Consider the following 22,464-nt stretch of genomic DNA (forward strand, 5'->3'; position numbering starts at 1 on the left):
TCCCTGTGTAAAACTAGAAAGGGTTCTTTATAGGGCAAAGCTGTCAGTTTATAGAAGTTTCTCGCAGAGGCGATGGCAACAAGGAACACAACCTTGTGGGTGAAAGTGGATGAGGAAATATTCCCAATAGGTTCATAGGGTGGTTTTCAAAGAAAAACACATTTCAAATGCCACAAAGTCAAGGGTGGTGCCCAGGGGAAGCAACATGGGAGACACCCTGCACAAGAGTCTTAAAGCGTGGGAAGCCAACAGTCTCCAGAAAATAATTGCGATTGTAGACCATGAGAGAAGTACACTTCCTAACTTTTAGCATCATACGGATCAACAATTCAGAGATCTCAAGACCTGGGCTTTAACAGCCATGTTGGTAAAGTCAGCGATCAAGAAGCAGGATGGTAAACCGATACTTGGAACAGAAGATTCAGACTATCTTGGAGAGCCCATGAAGCATCTGCAACAGACTTCAGTACCACAGCCATCTGGGCCCGTCCAGGGAAAGGAGCATCACCAGGATGTCCTTCATCTCAATCCAGTGAAACAGACTGGGAAGGATTTTCTTAGGATAGAAAGGCTCAGATCAGAGTGTACCTACACCAAGGAGCCACCAGAACACCCCACTGCAGCTGGAGACAAACCTTTGTTGTCAAACCTAGAGGTCAACATTCGGCATCCCAAACCATCGACACAGGTCCTGGAGCTACCCAACAGGTGTAGAGACCAATAGCCCAGGTCCAGGAGCTTCTAATTGAGAAAATCTTATTTCTAGTTGTTCACGTCTGGGATGTAAACAGCAGGCAAGACAGAAATTTGCAGTTCTGCCCGAGACAGAATTTTACTTTTGCCATAGCAAAACTTCTGGATTATCCCAGATAATTATGTATGCCACTAGTGAAAACAAGGATTAGGAGAGAGTTTCCAAATATATTAGTGGTATTCTTAAATACTGGTGAATACTCCGCAGGAACAACCAGAGTTTAATAAGGCAAGATATAGTCAGATCCACAATGGATACAAACCATGTCTTAAGAAAATAGCCATAAAATGGATAATGGGAAATCAGCAAAATATTTGGGAGAAAGAAATAGTTTGTTGGGATTTCCATAGTCCACATAGAGAAAAGTAAGGAATAAACTGTTTGAGTTTTGACAGGCTTGGAGCCTTTGAAAGAACCCACATTAATAACAGCACTGGTTAAAGTCACTGGCTATTTGAGATGTAACTCACATTGCATCAATAAGAGCTGAGACTGTCCTTTATAGCTTAGGAGCAAATTCAGCTAACCGAGGCTCCTCAAGTACAAAGTCCTCCATTAAGGACTTGGGAGTTCCCAATTCAAAAAGAACTTCTGCGGCAGAAGGCAGTGATGTAGCAAAACCTGTTGGTGTGTCTAAAACTGAGTTTGATAGTGAAGGCATGAAATCAAGCTTAAAGCCTCTATGTTCTTAGTCAGCATTCCTATCAGCAATTTGGCCCCAAAAAACTTGTTTGGTTGCTGAGAACACATCATTGGAAAGATGGAGGAGGGGGCCACACCTGACAGAGCTATGAAGGACTCAAGTAAAGGGTAATGTTCCAAGCTGTTGGTATCCAGTCCCTTTCGGAGGGACACTGAAAGCCACCCTGGAATAGTTAGTGGATTATGAGCCAGAGCAAACAGATGCAGCAGGTCGGCTCCCTCTGAGCTTAATATCTGACATATTGTAATATTTAAACAGAAACAGCACTAACAGTAAACACTAGGTTTACAACCAGCTGCAAAAAGGAGAAATTCAATGGCTGGAGGTGACCAGCTGATGACACAGCAATCATTTCTCAGAGTAATAACCATAATGAAAAATAAGACCCCAAAGTTTAGTAGCCCCCTGACATTCAGCACCATACAGTGAACTAATAAGAGGCAGCAGAGACTGGGTACACTATAGGCAGTGCCATGGCTCTGTATTCCGGAAAGAGATTTGCAGTTAACTATCACAGTACCAAAACACTGGATAGAGCCATTGGTAGAGCCTGTTCCAAGGTAACCTCTCAATTTTTGTTCCAGCAGGGTCCAGGTATAGCCTCCAAGGCTGTGCCAAAGATTTGCAAATCTGCATAGCTGTTCAGCTTAGCTTAGCTCAGCAGCAGGTAGAGAACGTCTTGATTAAAGAAAAATTATATAAAGAAAATAAAAAAGGCCAACATCAAAAAAAAAAAAAAGGGGGACAATTTTGTCAGCAGGACACTCCTAGGACACTAGCATGTCCGATTCCTCCAAAACGCCGTGTCGTACTGACGTCATCTGATCGCGACCAGGGAGTGCGGACGAGCGGAGACCGTCCGGCCGGCGGCCTACACATTTATGCTCCACATTTCCTTCGCTACTGTAAATTTTATTCTTTATTCTTTTAAATAAACAATACGGTTTTACACTATGGAAGCCTTCTTTTTCATTTGGTGGTGATCTCCTTGCCCTTTTTGGAGTTACTCGATCAGGATTCCACTGCAGGTCCCCTTGAGGTTCATCATTCTCACAGGCGATTTGATCATTCCCATTGGGTAAGAGGCAAATCTCACTGGTGGAGGCTGGCATCTCATCTTGCTTGATTCTTTTTTACTGTAACCTGGCCCAATCTGATTTATATCTGGTAAGAGGCGAGCTTTACTGGTGGTGGTTATCTACACAGAGGACACCTACTTAGGATTTCCCATTCACTTTGGCGTTTTTCTCTTCTTCTTGTGGTAAGAGGCGACACCAGCCGATATAGGATTTCACCTCACCCATATGATTTTGCACGTATTTCTAGTTATTTTCGGTAAGGGGTACCTATAGGTGTCCCACTTAAGAGGAATTTCATTTCTTTTGATTGTTTTGAATTTTACACTGGTGGAGTTTCACACACTCATATCCAGTTTTGTCACTCACATTGGTGTTTAAGTTTTTTTTCCATTTGTGTCGGGTTTTACGCTATTGCGTTTTAAAAATTTTTATCCAATACCGTTGAATCAACGCGAGATTATTGGTTCCAGTCTGCTATCAAGGGGACGAGATTCATCTTAGAGAACCTGCCTTTTGATTTACCATTTCTGGTAAGCGTATACCCATAGGGAGCCTGTTTGAATACTGTGATCCTAATACATATGGACTTTTATGGACTTTATCTTCCATCATTCAAGCTAGCGCGACTTATTATATAGATTCTGTTTAGGGTGTGGTCACACTTGAAGTTGCTGCTGTTTTCATTTCCATTAGCGCGGTTAATACTTTGTGTATTCTATTTCTGTTACACAGACCAAATGGCCTACTCACAAAGTGGGTTTTCAGCGACAGAGTTACACTAGAAGCTGTGCCACAGCTCCAGACCCAGAAAGCACTCTGTGACTAACACACTCAGGTCTGGAAAGTGCCACAATGCGGAGCCCAGTGTCTGAAGGTTACATTCCAGGCAAACCCCACAATCATCCAGTCCAGCAGGGTAAAGCTATTGCTGAGGAAACACCGATCTGCATAACTGCATATAGAGATCAGCTTAACCAGTGTATAGGGGCAATTTTAATTGGAGAAAAAAGAATCTTTATTGAACAACAACAAAAGGCTGGTCCCTGCATTTTGTTTGCCAGTTTCCAGTGTACTGTATGCGGCAGTATAATCCAACAGTTTCCAAATTCCTGTGTCAAACAAGAAAGACTTTTTTTGTTTTTGTACACATTCTCCACTGTTACAGACTTACAGATGCCCCAGTTCAACCCAGCAAGCTAAACAAAAAAATATAAAACTGACTGCTCAGGAGGAGCCACTGTACTAACTATGCAATGTTAGTACAGTGATCTCCCCTTGCTGTTCTATTATGTTCTGACAGAGGGGGCCCCCAGAACAATCCAGACAGCACTCTCAACCCGGCTGAGAGCAATGATTAGGAGCCGATCAGCAGAGCTTTTTCGGTTATGCTCCTTCAACAGAAGCCGGCTGATCGGACAGCTTCTGCTGTACCAGCTGCAGTACCCATGGGCCACTTTCCATTGAACTGGCTGAATGCCGTCCAATATTCAACCTGTGTGATTTTCAGAAAAAGCCTATTAAGCTAACATTATGGGGTTGATTTACTAAGAGTAAAAAAGACTGTGTACTTTGCAAGTGCAGTTGCACTAATTTTCCAGAGAGCTTCAACTTGAAAAGGATAATCAATCAAGTGAAAGGAAAAAAGAAAAAACAATTTTTGCTTGCACATTGGATGATGGAAATCAGCCGAGCTTCACCACATTTATTAAGTTCTTGGGGAAATGAGAGCAACTGCACTTGCAAATGCACAGTCTATTTCCCTTTAGTTAATTAACTTGTATGTTTTTGAGAATGTGTTTGAGAAAAAAAGAAGAAGAAGAATACATAGAAACATCATTTGCCATACATTAAAAGATAAATATGTTAATAGCAATGAACACACAGAGCGGAGGCAACAGCCTTTTACTTACTTAATTTCAATCAACATATAGGTAATGCAAAGTGCAAATGCTCCAGCAATGTCAATTAACACAAAAGGATTCATTCGAGGTAGAAAGATACTACTCAGCCCAGGGATAATGCCACATAAACTGCAAAAAAACAAAAACAAAAAAATTCTGTTGGGATACTTTCAAAGCAAATTTGTCTGCAATTTTGAATTTTTAGAAGCAATCAAGAAAAAATAAATAGGTTATTTGAGATTGGCTAAATGAATCAAAAACCTTCTGGAAAAAAAACATTTGTCCTTATTAATTTTGAGTACAAGCCCTAGGGCATCTCACAATTCTGTCAAAATCCTTCTGTATACAAAACTTACATAAGAAATAAATAAAAATGGGATTACCAAAAGCAACACTGTGGCCCTTACAGCACAATCTTAGGTGCAAATCTCAACGGGTCCACAATATTCTTACGTTTTCATTAGTTTCCCCGACTTAAAAGATAGATAGGTGGGTTATAGTACAACTTAACATTTCAATGTCATTACTGTGATGAAGTTAGGCTGCTGACACAGTAATAAATTTGTATTTTTTTGTTTACTTTCCATTAGCTTGAGATCTCTGCTCAACACGATGAATTCGTCCCAGTCTTCAGCATTCTGACACTACACTTTGCTCCAATCACTATCACCCAAGCTTCCTGAGCAAAACTGTATGCAGCAATAAGCAGGAGATGATGTTTTAGATGGAGACCCAGAATTCTGCTCTGTTAAGCAGATGCCCAGTTCTTCTTTGTCCTGCTACTTCAGGGATGTTATAACCCTCTGCTGCAGCATACAGAAAGTACACAAATTATAAAGTAACCTGACTGGACCACAGAAAAAATCAAAATAAAAAAAATCAAAAAAAGATTCACTTTGACTTTAAATGCTTTTTGCCTAAACTGGTCCTTGCCTGCATTTGGGATTTCACACAGTAGTGTCCAGCCTGGCCGGAATAGATAGATGTCAACATCTTGTGAACATGTACTCCAAGAGCCCATTCACACTAGCACGACTTGTGAGGCGACTTGTGTAGCCCCAGGTCGCTTGACATAACAAAAGCAATGTTAATCAATCAGTGCTGTCTTAATTGGCACTACTGAAGTCGCTCTGACTTCAGAAAAGGGTCCTGTACTACTTTGAGGGGACTTGTGATCCGACTGTCCCATATACTTCAATGGGAGTCGCCTCCTTATCTTAATTGACACGACTTGTTATCAGACTTTCCAGGAAGAAGAAAGAGATTAGCCAGGCATTCCCCACAGACAAAGTCGCCCGTCTCTTCAAAGTAGTGCACACGTCTCTTCCAAGTCTCTAAACAAGTCTCTTCCAAGTCTCTTCCAAGTCTCTTCCAAGTCTCTTCCAAGTCTCTAAACAAGTCTCTAAACAAGTCTCTAAACAAGTCTCTAAACAAGTCTCTAAACAAGTCTCTAAACAAGTCTCTAAACAAGTCTCTAAACAAGTCTCTAAACAAGTCTCTAAACAAGTCTCTAAACAAGTCTCTAAACAAGTCTCTAAACAAGTTTTTAAACAAGTCCCTAAACAAGTCTCTAAACAAGTCTCTAAACAAGTCTCTTCAAGTCACGGGGCGACTTTCTGGTCGTGGTAGTGTAAACCGGCTCTAAAAGTGCTGAACATTATGCTGCTGCTGCCGTAAATATGGGAAACTGCAACGTTCATGTGTAACTATTCTGGGTTAAAACTCTGTTCACCACTGCAACAAAAGCATTTTAGAATATAGAATTTAGCAAACCTAATTAATGATATACAGTACCTTCGACTTAGATCTGCTACATGTTCCTGAAGCCAACTTGTACTTGCAGCTGTGAGATTAATAAGAGAAATACAAGATATAAAAGAAGATAATCTGAGATTGCATTACATAGTAAGGTTTTTATTCAGATCTGTGCTATGTTCTAAAACGTGATAATGCGCTTGCATTCAGTTGTAAAACCATTTGTGTGTTGTAGCTCACTAAATTTTAAAAACGGTTGCATTGCATGTCTGTTAAAATATGAGTTGCAGTACTTTTAACAGTTCGTTCAAAATGATGCACTGCAACAGTCTAAATGTACCCTTATCAATCAAAAACAAACAAAAATAAATTATATGTATAAATAAATAGAACACACCTCTTGTCTAGAGTCCACAGCTCATTTGGCTGTACTTCTCCTGTAGATCACAGCAGTGCAGTTCGTTTTGCACTCCATTTTCCGCAGTAAGCGGGCTGAAGTCTGCTTATGTGACAGAGCCGGTTCAGGCACGGGCAAGATAGCGACAATGAAGTCGAGATCCGCCCACATGCCCTCTCCCACCCCTTCCACAGCCCAGTAATCCAGCGAGTGGGGAGGAGACAGAACAGAGAGCGGTAGGGAGTTGTATGAACAGAGCGATCGGCGGTGTTCGATCACGCAGTTTGCAGTGTTACAGTTGGCGGGGGACAGAATACCCTCATCTAAAATCATCTCTCCCTCCCAAACCCAAGGTCTCTTACAAAAAGGCCCAAAATGTAAAAAAAAAAAATTGGTAGCACCCAGTATATTGAAGACCACTATGAATCATAATAATCACTACTCATTCTATTTCCACTTATAGGCATGTACCAATGCCATAAGGCCAAGTGTTTGACCTGCAAATACGTTACACATGGGAAATCAGATATTCACTGTCAAGGGCAGGACTTATCAATAAGGTCAAAAACTGTTACACCGAATTGCTCGTTTATGGTCTGTTCTGCCCCTGTGGTCTGTTTTATTTCAATTTGCAGAACAAATTGCTGCTACAATGATATTCTAATATCATCAAATTGTATTCTTTCACAGTGTTCCTCAGATGAAACCTCTGCTAAATAAAACTTTGCAGATGTCCTCTTTTATTGTTGTCCATTACAGAAATGTCTAAGTTCTCAAGCCAAGAGCAAAAAAATGGATATATATATATATATATATATATACTAGTTCTACATTTCAAATGCCATAAAGGCCCTCTTCAGGTACTGGTTCTGAAAGGGTGTACTTAGACAAATGGCTTAACATATACAGTGCCTTGAAAAAGTATTCAAACCCCTTGAAATTTTCCACATTTTGTCATGATACAACCACAAAAGGAAATTTTATGTGATAGACCAACACAAAGTGGCACATAATTGAGAAGTGGAAGGAAAATGATAAATGGTTTTCAACATTTTTTACAAATAAATACGTGAAACGTGTGGCGTGTATTTGTATTCAGCCCCCTGAATCAATACTTTGTAGAACCACCTTTTGCTGCAATTACAGCTGCAGGTCTTTTTGGGGATGTCTCTACCAGCTTTTCACAGCTAGAGAGTGACATTGTTGCCCATTTTTCTTTGCAAAGTAGCTCAAGCTCTGTCAGACTGGATGGAGTGTGTCTGTGAACAGCAATTTTCCAATCTTGCCACAGATTCTCAATTAGATTTAGGTCTTGACTTTGGCTGGGCCATTCTAACACATGAATATGCTTTGATCTAAACCATTCCATTGTAGCTCTGGCTGTATGTTTAGGGTCGTTGTCCTGCTGGAAGGTGAACCTCCACCCCAGTCTCAAGGCTTTTGCAGACTTGGACTGGTTTGCTTGAAGGATTGCCCTGTATTTGGCTCCATCCATCTTCCCATCAATGCTGACCAGCTTCCCTGTCCCTGCTGAAGAAAAGCATCCCCACAGCATGATGCTGCCACCACCAAGTTTTACGGTGGGGATGGTGTGTTCAGGGTGATGTGCAGCGATTGTTTTCTGCCACACAGAGTTTTGCTTTTAGGCCAAAAAGTTAAATTTTGGTCTCATCTGACCAGAGCACCTTCCTTCACATGTTTGCTGTGTCCCCCACATGGCTTCTCGCAAACTGCAAACGGGACTTTTTATGACTTTCTTTCAACAATTGCCTTCTTCTTGCCACTCTTCCATAAAGGCCAGATTTGTGAAGTACACAACTAATAGCTGTCCTTAGGACAGGTTCTCCCACCTGAGCTGTGGATCTCTGCAGCTCCTCCAGAGTTACCATGGGCCTCTTCGCTGCTTCTCCGATTAATGCTCTCCTTGCCTGACCTGTCAGTTTAGGTGGACAGCCATGTCTTGGTAGGTTTGCAATTGTGCCATAATCTTTCCATTTTTGGATGATGGACTGAACAGCGCTCAGTGAGATGTTTAAAGCTTTGGATTTTTTTTTTTATATAACCTAACCCTGATTTACACTTCTCCACAACTTTATCCCTGACTGGTCTGGTGTGTTCCTTGGCCTTCTCCCCAACAAACCTCTGAGGGATTCACAGAACAGCTGTATTTATAATGAGATTAAATTACACACAGGTGGACTTTATTTACCAATTAGTAGACTTCTGAAGGCATTTGCTTCCACTAGATTTTAGTTAGGACTATCAGAGTAAAGGGGGCTGAATACAAATACACACCATAATTTTCAGATATTTATTTGTAATATATATTGAAAAGCATTCATCATTTTCCTTCCACTTCACAATTATGTGCCACTTTGTGTTGGTCTATCACATAAAATCCCCATAAAATACATTTACGTTTTTGGTTGCAACATGACAAAATGTTAAAAATTTCAAGGGGTATGAACACTTTTCAATGCACTGTATAAGCACATTTACAAAAGCATATTTTTGGTGCCTGTGGTAGCTGCTAGGTACTTATACTGTGGCCCATCATACATGGCTCCCATTTACACCACCTGTCCTATTTATTGATAAGTATTAATCCTTATTTACCATAATTTGTTTTCATTATTGCAATTTGCCCCCCCCCAGGTTTGGGTCAAATTAAAAAAAGAAAAAAAAAAAAAACTTCATACTCCCCTCTATACTGCAGCATCAGTGTGATGCTTCAGCTGTGCCATATCAGATCTAAGACTGAGAACTGAACGATCCTTCCAGAGCCTGGAGCAACTCTGTGACATCAGCTGATAGTGGGCAATAGCCCATTATAAGCGGACTCTGGGTCACAGAAGAGAAAGGGTAAGTGCACTCCTGTGACCCAGAAGAGAAGTATGGCCAAAAAAGTTTCTTTTAAACTTTCCTTTATACATTTTTTTTTTTTTTTGTCAATTTTGTCAGTTGCATTAAAACAAGCCCTCAGTTCATTAGTAAATAACTTTTCTATGCCTTGTATAACATAAATTAGGGTCTTTAAAAAAAAAGGGAAAACTGGCTACCAGCAATAAAGGTGTATGTTATTAGGGGAGAAACGTGACAAACACTTGGCTTGTAGTTGTGATGCATTCTAAATACAAAAAAAAAATACATACATTCAGGATGCAGCAGAACCACCAAAAGAACACTGGTCAGTCACTGCTTTACTACCCCTTGAAAAGCAATCAACCATAAATCGCTATTCAGAGGGTGGCAGGCATTGCTACCAGTGTAAAATAGTTCATTTGATGATAACTAGCTTCTGCAGAGTGCTGCGGAAACGGAAAAAAAAAAACCCCTTGAAAAACCAGTCTACAGAAACACAGCTTCATACTACAGAGCAAGCCCACATTAAGAATATATCCATGCAAATACCAACTTTTTGGCACTGCAGGCTGATATAGGGATGATGTGGCACCTTGTGGTGTCTAATTTCTAACTGCAGTTATACAGTTTAGAAACGCTACAGGTTTGCATCAATATCACAATAAACTTACCTTCTGAAACATAACTAAACGGTTTATTTCTAATAGAAAGCATTGTGAACAGATTGAAAAACAGAGCCACAAAAGTCCCCACCAGCAGACGGCCTCTGGAAGAAATCAGAGATACCATTAATATAAAACTTACAAACTTTCAACACAGGCAATTGGTGTGAGTTTTTTTGTGACTATACTATGCATTCTACTATGAACAATAGTAAAAATATATAGTACCAGGAAAAAGATAGACCCCTAAATTAAAGTTGGACTTGCATGTGACCTCTCTGTGTTTAAAGGAGAAGTCCACCTTTGGAAACATGTTACATGTTCGACCTGTTTTTAGGGTGGAATATGTCACATGTTCCCAATGTTGTACCGCTGCCCGATCCCCCCCCTCCGTGTGACAGAAATACGGGGAAAAGTTCCCTGTACTAGATGTCACTTTTTGAAATCAGCGCGGTTGTGCGGGGATCCGCCCATGCAGCCACGCTATTTCTTCACACAGCTCAGGGTGTGAATGAACTACAAGCCCCGACATCCTTTGCAGCTGTCGGCTTGTAGTTCTTAATGAACTACCATGGCGCAGTGGAGCGCCGTGGCAGTTCATTGATTATTCCTGTCAGTGTATCTGCTTGCCTGTACGGGCACACAGATACACAGAAAGATCTGCAGGAGACCTGCATGTCACCATCTGGTGATTGCTGGTGCAATGCTTTACCTGCAAAAAATGTGCATTTATTTATTTATTTTAAGTGAACTTGTAATTTAAATCCTCAAATACAACTTGTATATAATTTTTTATTAGGGTGCCTTTAGCCTTAAGAAATTACTATACTGCAGGAATAAAGAAGGTAAATTACCAAAACACTTACACTGAGGGCCAGTGCCACTGCTGACTTCCCTCTTCTGAAAAGCCTTCTGATAAGCCTAAATTCTATTGTTTTATAATGACTAGAGTACTTTCTAAAATCACTAACCTGGAATAAATATACAGATTAGAATGTCTGACCTGAGCTGTTGTGAATCAGCTTTCCAAATGATTGAAGCAATATATGGTCCCTGTTAGGATAGCTTCCTATGTCCTGGATGCTTCTACACTCTGTTTTAGAGGCTGTGGACAGGAGGGGACTGCGTTTCATATATGGTGGAGAATCTCCAACATGAGGCAATTTTAGATTCAAGCGTATAATCTCGTTTTTTTTCCCCTCACCCAGGTTGATTAATAAAAAATTCCAAAAACATGCGCTATTGTGCAGTAAGGTAGGCAGTGCCCCAAGACATTTGTGAAGACTTATTACATTTATTTTTGTGGCAGTAAAAATTAACATAGCCAGATCCCGGAAATCTGCCACCATACCTTTTGATGTACCCAAGGCAAAATGATCTTGAAATGGTTTTAGAAATTTTGGAACCCCCGGATAAAATATTTGACTAGCGTTTTTTGAGCTGTTCACATTTGGGTGGCATCCTGGCCTTGGAGGGTTGGCACTTGGTATCTCTTTCTAAATTGTTTTCTTTTTTACCTTTTTTTTTTTCTTGGCTACTCTCCATCTGCCTACCTTATTTGGAGTGACCTGTCCCTATTATATCTAGTGAAACATCCACTGTCTTTACCCCTAGCTGGAGGTTGTATGTGACACCGGGTTCAGATGGTGAGGTCCCTCGCTCCTGGCTCTGATATGTTTCATGATACATTTTAGACCCTTGGACATCTCTAGTTATCGGTTGCAGAAGAGTATGCTTTCACCCGTTTGCGTAACTGGACTTATGCTGTAGTCGCATTGCATCCTCTATGCATACACAGTTTTCTTTTTTTGGAGTTTTGGATAGTAAAGACCTCCTCTTACCTACATCTGTGCATATCTTAAAACAGTGGAGGATTTGTGGCTTTATAACTCTTGTGAAGCATCTTATAATGCTGCTTGTACTCTGTCTTGAAACTTCTAATAAAAACTACTCAAAACCAAATTACTGAAGCAAAGAGACAGCTAGGCAACTAGCATTTTCATAACAAGATCAGCAATAGCAGCCTTCTTATTTCTATTGTATTTCTTCTAAAGTACATCTAAACCCAAACATTAAAATCTTGTACAAGTTTAACATGGTGACATAATTAGGAAAGATACTTTTAATTAATTAACTACTGTGATCCTATCATGATGGTATTTGTTCAGGCACTTCCTGTTAAAAGATGGTAATGTTCTGTCCTGGTCTCCCATTTATGTTCCTGTGTTGTTACCCTGACACACAGGTTTTCAAAAAAGTTTCAATATACATTATGCAGGAATGGGCCACCATTGTCCCCATGAGAAAACATGCCCTGAGAAATGTAATGCAGCCATCGCTGAATATTGGGACGTGGCCCCAAAAAGCTACAGGAGATCAGCTACACTGAGATGCAACACAAGATAAAAAATGGTCTCATGGTAAGCATATGCTTTTATAAGCAAACCTAAAAAAGGTTAAAGGCCAGGTTCACCGCTAGGAGTGTTATATAATACACCAGGGGCACCTTAATGAACAAACTACAAGACCCATCAGACACCACAGTCCATTGATGCTTCCCCCAGCTTTCCAACTGAAAGGCTGTACAGAGGTACAAGCAGAAAGCTGGAGGAAAAGTGTTCAGGAACCTGACATTGCACCCACAATCCATTGCGGGTGCAATGCTTTGCAGGCTCCTTTGTGAAAATAAAAATAAATAAAGGCCCTTTTTTTTTTTCCTGCAAAAAATGTACATTTATTAGTTTTTCCTTAAGGGAGAAGTATGGCCAAAGCTATTTTGACCATACATCTCCTATGGATCACAAGAGTGCAGTTCATTCTGCACTCCTGTGATCCATTTCAGCTGATGGGGCTAAAGCTCCGATGTTGTCCCGACCCTTTCTGCACTTGAGGATGCCCAAGCTCTTGTCGAGTGGGCTTTGACTCTGCTCAGTGGGGCAAGGTTTTGTGCTTGGTAGGCTGTCTGAATAGCAAGCTTTATCCATCTGGCTATAGTACTTTTCGAGGCCCCTTTTCCCTTTTGCTGACTCCTGCGTGGAGAACGAATAGTGTGGTCGCCCTTTGTCCTCTCAAGGTAAGCTATTAGAATTTTCCTTACATCTAGCTTGTTGTATGTATCTCTTTTCTTGCTATCCATTTAACCTGGAAAGGAGGGGGTAACCACATCCTGTGTTCTGTGGAACGCTAAAGAGACTTTAGGTAGAAAAGCTGGGTCTGGGGTGAGGATTATTTTATCCGTCTGAATCAGACAATAAAGTTCTATCATAGATAGAGCCTGTATTTCCCTGACACTCCTCGCTGACACAAGCGCCACTAGGAGTACTGTTTTTAGTGTATTTATCTGAGCATTCTACCTATGGTTTAAAGGGTGTTGAGAGGAATCTTTCATGGGAAATGCTCTTGTCCGCTCCTTCCAGTAAGAAATCTAAGATTGCTGGAATAGTCCCCTTTTTGGGTTCTCCTTTGCTCCCGTACCAGAAGACACATTTTTTTCTCACTTTCTCATAGATGGCTACTGGTTACAGGTTTTCTGCTGGCTAAAATGGTGTCTATCACCTTGTTCGACAGACCCTTCCTCTTTAGCCTCACCCTTTCAGGAACCAGGCTGAGAACTTCACGACCTTGTGGTTCGGGTGGTTGACTGGCCCCTGCGTTAGGAGGTTTGCCATGTTTGGAAGCGCTAGATATGGTCGGGCACAGATTCTTCAAGTGACTGAACCATGGTCTCTGGGGCCAATGGGGTGCAATAAGTATCACTATTGCCATTTCTTCCCTGACCTTTTGTACTACCTTTGGTATTAGGGCAGTTGTAGGGAATGCATAACACAGCTGGTATGCCTAATTTTGGTTTAATGCATCCACACCAATGTTTCCATCTGTGGGGTTCAGGTAGAAGGATTTTGGGAGTTTCGTATTTATTTTTGACACAAACAGATCTACCTCGGGTACCCCCAGGTTTGAGTTATCCACAAGAAGGTTGCTTGATTTAAGGACCATTATGTCTGTTTTATGGCTTTTCGACTTAACAAGTCTGCCAGCGTGTTGTCGGTTCCTTTCAGATGTATGGCGGCGATGGATCTAAAGTTTCTCTCGGCCCAAGACGGTGTTGTTTCTGTCAGACTCATTAGATGAGTCAATTTTGTTCCCCCTCGTCTGTTCAGGTATGCCACCGTTGTGGTGTTGTTTGACTTAATCCAGACATCTTTGTCCTAAATGGCCGGTTGCCTCCTCTACGGTTTTTAATTCCCTCATGTTTGAGGATGCTTGGGCCAATCAGGGTTCCATTTTCCTTGTACGCAACGATCCGCCATATGCGCTCCCCATCCCAGAGTGCTGGCGTCCGTAGTGATCCGCACCTGATCGGACTGCATCCATCTGCATCCCTTGAGGTAAATCAGGGGTTTGAGATACTATTGGAGCGCTTTTTAATTGAACGAGGAACCAAAATATTAGTCTCTAGGGATGATGGGTTGTCATCCCATCAGGCCAGGATGTGGTTTTGTAGGGGCCCCATATGGAGCTGTGCCCAGGTGAAGGCCGGAATTGAGGACGTCATTCATCCCAACACTGCCATGACCTACCTGCTGGTTATGAATTTGGCTCCTATCAGAGATACTGTCACCTCAGTGGATTTTCGCAACCTTTTCCTCCGTTAGAATCCTTGTTATTTAGGCATCCAGTATATAGCCCTATTATACGACTCTCTGGCTTGGAATTAATTGTGATTTTTTCTTTGTTCACAATCCATCTAAGGCTTTGTAGGAAAGAGATGCTTTTGTGCAGATTGGCTTTCAGGCTGTCTGCTGATTTGGCGACAAACAGTAGATCGTCTAGGTATTGCACCACACCTATGCCTTGCTGTCTTAGGTTTTTCAGGGCTTCTGCCATTATTTTCGAGAAAATCCTGGGTACCGAAGAGATGCCAAAAGGTAGAGCTGTGCACTGCATATGTAGAGTGGTAGCCGGGCCTTGGACCGCAAATCTTAAGTATTCTTTATTGCTTTTTTTTTTTTTTTTTTTTTTATCGGCACATGCAAAAATTCAGAAAGGTAAAGCTGTGGGAATAAATTTCTGTTTTTCCTTCTTACGGTGGTATGTGAAAAAACATTTTTTGTTTTAGCAGGTTCTCTAGTGCAGATAAATAAGCCTCTGCATGGTCTGTGCCTTTCGGAAGTGTCGTCACCAGGTACTTGGTTGGGTGACGAGTGGAAAATTCTATCGAGTAACCTTCTGCTATCATGCGAAGGACAAATCTGTTTCTTGTGATCTTCCTCAACCGGTGAGCAAACGTCGCCAATCTGCCCAACCCTCCCCCCCCCCCCCCCCCACCTGGAGACAGTCATTGCTTTTTGTTTATTAGAATGGAAAGCTTGAGGGTTAAGTCCCCCTTGCCTTTTGTTTTATTGTGTCCAGCGCTTCCTTGGTGCCGTTTCTTTATTAAATCTCCTGGACTGATGAAAGGGTGCTTTCCCCTGCTTCTTTTTGGTTTGAGGAAACCCTTTATTTTTGGCTGCGATTCTGTCTAGACCCATTTCCAAGTCTGTTCCGACCAGGGGATCACTGAGGATGCCGGAGTCTTCGAAGGCTAAGTCGGACTTGTTTGCAACTCTGGCCAAGGAGGCATGTACTTTATGGCATTTTGCCCAGGATTCCATATCCTCCTCTGCGAAAGGGGATCTGCGCTTAATCGCAGCTGGTGTGAAGAGCTTCTTTCTGGCTCTTCCCATTCTTTGTTGACTACGTTTTTTTTGAGTCTCATGTACCGGAAATGTTCTTGGTTTTTTCGGTTGTAAGCCTTTGTGCATCTTATCCTGTAAGAAAAGCTCTGCGACTTTTTGCTCTTTGAAGCCCAGTTTATCTGCTATGGCTCTCAGCAAACTGTCTGTATCTTCTGAAAAAAAAAAGAAAAAAAAAAAGGGTGCCTTCTGGTGCTGGGTCTTCATCATTTGAATCAGAGCATAGGCCATCTTCTGAGCAATCTGAATCGGTTTTCCTTCCCCGCTGCATGAGAGGATGGATGGCTTACTGGAAGACGGAGTACTGGTGTGGCTGGAACCTCAAAATTTTCTATAGCCGAAAGTAGTGGCCCAATCATGCTTTCTCTTTTTTAAAAGAGTTGAGCATGTCTTTAAAGGAACCCCTGTGATTCCTTGGCCACCATTTTGTTGATGCATTTTTGGCATAATGGATTTTTCCATTCTGGAGGAAACCTGTGACCGCAAGAGGCGCATGCCTTGCTACTAGTCTTTGCCCTTTTCTCTTCTGGGGTCTTTGTCTGTAAATAAACACAAAAGACCCAGTGAGACAGGCGGTTGCCATACCTTGCGACCTTGGCGAGGTCTGTTCTGAGTGGAACCTGTCCTGTAAACCGCTGTATGGTCTTGGCCACCATGCTGCAGCTCCGTTTCAGGGTCTTAGCAATCTTCTTAAAGCCTAAGCTATCTTTATGTAGAGCAACAATTCTTTTTTCAGATCCTCAGAGAGTTATTTGCCATGAGGTGCCATGTTGAACTTCCAGTGACCAGCATGAGAGAGTGAGAGTGATAACACCAAATTTAACACACCTGCTCGCCATTCACACCTGAGACCTTGTAACACTAAGGAGTCACATGACACCAGGGAGGGAAAATGGCTACAGTGCATTGCGAAAGTATTCGGCCCCCTTGAACTTTTCAACCTTTTGCAACATTTCAGGATTCAAACATAAAGATATAAAACTGTAATTTTTTTGTGAAGAATCAACAAGTGGGACACAATCATGAAGTGGAACGAAATTTATTGGATATTTCAAACTTTGTTAACAAATAAAAAACTGAAAAATTGGGCATCGAGAGACAGAAATTTTTGCCCATTCCTCCTTGCAAAACAGCTCGAGCTCAGTGAGGTTGGATGGAGAGTGTTTGTGAACAGCAGTTTTCAGTTCTTTCCACAGATTCTCGATTGGATTCAGGCCTGGACTTGACTTGGCCTTTCTAACACCTGGATATGTTTATTTGTGAACCATTCCATTGTAGATTTTGCTTTATGTTTTGGATCATTGTCTTGTTGGAAGACCAATCTCCGTCCCAATCTCAGGTCTTTTGCAGACTCCATCAGGTTTTCTTCCAGAATGGTCCTGTATTTGGCTCCATCCATCTTCCCATCAATTTTAACCATCTTCCCTGTCCCTTCTGAAGAAAAGCAGGCCCAAACCATGATTCTGCCACCACCATGTTTGACAGTGGAGATGGTGTGTTCAGGGTGATGAGCTGTGTTGCTTTTACGCCAAGCATAACGTTTTGCATTGTAGCCAAAAAGTTCGATTTTGGTTTCATCTGACCAGAGCACCTTCTTCCACATGTTTGGTGTGTCTCCCAGGTGGCTTGTGGCAAACTTTAAACGACACTTTTTATGGATATCCTTAAGAAATGGCTTTCTTCTTGCCACTCTTCCATAAAGGCCAGATTTGTGCAGTATATGACTGATTGTTGTCCTATGGACAGAGTCTCCCACCTCAGCTGTAGATCTCTGCAGTTCATCCAGAGTGATCATGGGCCTCTTGGCGGCATCTCTGATCAGTCTTCTCCTTGTATGAGCTGAAAGTTTAGAGGGACGACCAGGTCTTCGTAGATTTGCAGTGGTCTGATACTCCTTCCATTTCATTATTATCGCTTGCACAGTGCTCCTTGGGATGTTTAAAGCTTGGGAAATCTTTTTGTATCCAAATCCGGCTTTAAACTTGATTGATTACACACAGGTGGATTCTATTTATCATCATTAGTCATTTAGGTCAACATTGGATCATTCAGAGATCCTCACTGAACTTCTGGAGAGAGTTTGCTGCACTGAAAGTAAAGGGGCTGAATAATTTTGCACGCCCAATTTTTCAGTTTTTTATTTGTTAACAAAGTTTGAAATATCCAATAAATTTGGTTTCACTTCATGATTGTGTCCCACTTGTTGTTGATTCTTCACAAAAAATGACAGTTTTATAATCTTCATGTTTGAAGCCTGAAATGTGGCAATAGTTTGAAAAGTTCAAGGGGGCCGAATACTTTCGCAATGCACTGTAATTGGGCCCAATTTGGACATTTTCACTTAGGGGTGTGCTCACTTTTGTTGCCAGCGGTTTAGTTATTAATGGCTGTGTGTTGAGTTATTTTGAGGGGACAGAAAATTTACACTGTTATACAAGCTGTACACTCACTACTTTACATTATAGCAAAGTGTCATTTCTTCAGTGTTGTCACATGAGAAACTTTTGAGATACTGTATACACACACTGGGGAAAATAATTATTTGATCCCCTGCACAATTTATAGGTAGTATAATAAATGATAGAGACAGAATATCAACCAAAAATCCAGAAAAAACACATGAATCAAATGTTATAAATTGAGTTGCAGTTCAGTGAGTAAAATAAGTATTTGATTCCGGAGCAAAACATGACTTAGTACATGGTGGAGAAACCTTTGTTGGCTAGCACAGAGGTGAGACTTTTCTTGTAGTTAGTTACCAAGTCTTCACACACCTCAGGAAGGATTTTGGTCCACTCTTCTTTACAGATCTTCTCTAAATCCTTAAGGTTTCTTGGCTGTCGCTTGGCAACTCAACGTTTCAGCTCCCTCCATAAATTCTGTAAAGGATTAAGGCTTTGACACTGACTAGGCCACTCTATGACCTTAATGTGCTTCTTCCCGAGCCATTTCTTTGTTGCCTTGGCAGTGTGCTTTGTGTCGTCATGCTGGAAGACCCATCCACGACCCATCTTCAGTGTTCTGGCTGAGGGAAGAAGGTTTTCATCCAAAAAATACATGGCCCTGTCCATTGGCCCCTCAATGCGGCAAAGTCAGCCTGTACCTTTAGCAGAGAAACAGCCCCAAAGCATAATATTTCCACCTCCGTGCTTGACTGTAGGGATGGTGTTCTTAGAGTCATAGTCAGCATTTTTCTTCCTTCAAACACGGTGAGTCGAGTTAATGTCAAAGAGCTCAATTTTGGGCTCATCTAACCACAGCACTTTCTCCCAATCCTACTCTAAATAATTTGGATGTTCATTGGCAAACTTCAGACGGATCTGTACATGTGCCTTCTTGAGGAGGGGGGCCTTGCGGGCACTGTAGGATTTCAAACCATGGTGGCGTATTGTTACCAATGGTTTGTTTGGTGACTGTGGTCCCAACTGCCTTGAGATCATTCTCAAGCTCCTCGTGTAGCTCTGGGCTGATATCTCACTCAATTTATGATTATCCTTACCCCAGGAGGCAAAATCTTGCATGGGGCTCCAGACCGAGGGCGATTGATGGTTATTTTCTATTTCTTCCATTTGCAAATAATCGCTCCAACAGTTGTCTCCTTCTCACCAAGCTTCTTGATGATGGTCTTGTAGCCCATTCTAGCCTTGCGCAGGTCTACAATCTTGTCTCTGATATACTTTGACAACTCTTTGGTCTTACCCATGATGGTGAGGTTTGAATAGAAGAAAGAGATTCTGTGGACAGTTGACTAATCTGCGTACAACATAAGCACATGCTGTGGCCAGTCTGGATTTTTGGTTGACATTCCTTCTCTATCATTTAAAATACACCTATGATAACTATTATAGACCCTTCATTTCTTTGTAAGTGGGTAAACTTACAAAATCTGCAGGGGATCAAACAATTATTTTCGCAACTGTATATATACACACACACACACACACACACACACACTAGCTCTGCACTATATTTTATTCTTTTTAATTTTTGCAAATACATTTATATTAAGTGCTATTAGCTTAGTGGAAAAGCGGGTTATAGCAAATAAGAAGAAAAATATTGTATTTAAGACAGAAAATGAAATCCATCAAATACTTACGTGTGTATCTCTGGCTGTTCCACAAATCTTTCAGCACTAAAAAAAAATATATTTTCAGAAGAAATGAATTAGATGTATTACAGTTTTTGTTTATCTCCATTTGTAATTTTCATCTGTTTATTGAAACAAAAACCCACCAAAAATATATATATTTTTTTCACTTTGTTAAAGGCAGCAATCCCCAGAACCAACTGGAGCATTCTACCCGATTAGGCTTAGCAGTGAAAAGCAGAATCTTTTCAGTGAAGCGTCAGATGTTACTGGCTAAAACCAAACTGGAAAGAAGACTACAATAACATGCAGAGTCAGATGTTGACCAGAAGTATAAAGCACAGAGAACTCTAGTGACAGAGAAGCTAAGAATATGCTGCCAACTTTGCAGAGCACTGTAAAAAAATGTAAATGTATAGACCCAGTTCACACTGGGGAAACGCTACTTGCCGGGGCGACCTCACAGGTCGCGGTGCGCAGCTCGCACCGCGATCTCGGAGCGGCCGGCACGGACTTCATATCATTGAAGTCAATGCAGGTCGCTCCAGGTCACCCCAAAGAAGCTCCGGACCCTTTTTCTAAGTCGGAGCGACTTGTGTCGCTCCTATTAGAACGGGTCCACAGCTACTCTATGGCAGGCGACCTACGGCGACCTGTTAGGCGACCAGGTCGCCTGACAGGTCGCCCCAGTGTGAACGGAGTCTAAACATTACAAGCTTTTTTTTGGATAGAGAATAAAAGTCTAAAAAAAAAAAAATTTAAAAAAACAATAGGGTTTCTGTACTCCGAATAGAAATCCTTTTCTTGGAGTTTATTGAGGGACAAAGAAGGTATTTTGCTTTTAGGGTATACTGCCACCTACAGGACAGGACACTGGCAAACAAAAGAAGGCCCCTTGCACACTGCAGCTTAAAAATGCTCAGTACAGCTTTTTTTTTTTATGAGCTAAAATAGAGCCCATTCATTCTAATCTGCCTATGCACACAGGTGCGTAAATGAGCGCCGCAAATTCTTCAGTAAGAACAAAACTGAAAAATCTGCATTTTTGGACAGTAATTTACTCCTAATGCGCGCATTTGCCAAATACGCACAAATGCAATCAAATGAACGCACACGATAATACTGTTGATCTGAAAAAAAAAAATTTGCATATTCAGAGGCACTAATTTACGCGAATTTGCGCAAACGCATATGCGCAAAAATGCGCAAAAATACTAGCAAATGCGCGCTTTTCAATAAGACAAAAATTACGGCTGAAAAAGGAGATGCTCAAACAGGAGTATCGTGTGCAAGAGGCCGAAACTGTAGGCCAGCCCAGAATAACCAGAATAAACCCTCCTACTACCAGCCAGCCTCCGTTTGTAGCAAGGCATTAATGTGAATATGATCATAAACACAAAGGGGTGAGACCTGTGCCACTCTAGGAAAAAGGATTTTATGGCAAGTGCAAAAAAATCCTATTTTCTTTCTGGTCCATTGAGGGACACAGGAAGTCTATAATGTTTGGGACATACAAAAGCAGTCCAACAGGATCAAAAAACAGCAGAGAAGTGGAGATGACTGCAGCTCGAAGCGCTGCCTGAAGGATCCTTTTTCCAAAGCTGGAATCAGATGAAGCTGAAACATCCACTTGCCAGAGCTTAGAGAACATGTGAACAGAAGAGCAGGTGGCAGCCATGCAAATCTGGGCAGCACCTTATTAAATTGCCGAAAGGCCGAGGATGACTCACAGATCTAGCAGAGAGAACCTTGACAGAAAAGGGTGGAACACAATCCTTAAGACCATAAGCTTGGGTAATGGTCTGCCTGAGCCACCTAGAGATACAGGAATGCCTTGCAGGGTCCAGCCAGGATAACAAAAAGGGAATCACTCTATCTAATGGAAGCAGAGGCTGAGAGATAGCATCTCACAGCCTAAACCACATCCAGACGATGGATAGAAATTTCCCTCTAAAGAGCTAAAGTTGGACAGAGGGATGGAAGAACGATTTCCTGGTTGTTAAAGGCAGAAACTACTTTATCAGTCTGTCCAGGGATTTTTAGACGTTAAATCTAAAAAGGGTTTGAAGCTTCTCCTGTGGAAGAAACACTCTGGCCTAAGCAATATCTAGGACTAGACTCAGACATGACCTATATTCCAGTGCCGGTGTTTGAAGGTTCCAGATCCATTCAAGACGCTTTTTACTCTGGATAGTTAAAGCAACATTGTCCAACAGAGGAGCCTGCACTATCTATACCCCAACCAAAGGTCATCTAAGTATCCCGCAGTGGGAATGTCACAGGACAGCAGTAGGACTAATAGAGGGGCCAGCACTTGGTTGAATACCTGGCTGCAGACTGGTAATTTCCTAATCTCGGCTGTGGGGCCCCTAAACTATGATGTACAGAAGCCAAAAAGTCCCTGATGAAGGAAGGCGGTGGCAGACAGGGTAGATTCCATGTGGTAGCAGTGGGCAGGGGACTAATAGTTGTAGCAACTGATGACACTTGCATTCCAGATATCAACTAGGGCTTATACATAGGAGA

General features: G+C 41.6%; 1 protein-coding gene across 1 annotated transcript in view; it reads right to left on the reverse strand.

The window, feature by feature from the left end:
- SLC30A6 (solute carrier family 30 member 6) overlaps positions 1–22,464 on the reverse strand; it is a 158,042-nt gene that overhangs the window by 64,929 nt on the left and 70,649 nt on the right. The window contains exons 7-10 of the mRNA XM_082249732.1: positions 19,948–19,983; positions 10,123–10,217; positions 6,232–6,280; positions 4,447–4,566 (exon numbers count right to left, since the gene is read on the reverse strand). Of these exons, the coding sequence (XP_082105858.1) occupies positions 4,447–4,566; positions 6,232–6,280; positions 10,123–10,217; positions 19,948–19,983 (300 nt within the window). The remainder of the gene's footprint in view (positions 1–4,446; positions 4,567–6,231; positions 6,281–10,122; positions 10,218–19,947; positions 19,984–22,464) is intronic.

Source organism: Pelophylax lessonae (assembly GCF_965119305.1).
Source record: "Pelophylax lessonae genome assembly, chromosome: 3".
Taxonomy (NCBI): Eukaryota; Metazoa; Chordata; class Amphibia; order Anura; family Ranidae; genus Pelophylax; species Pelophylax lessonae.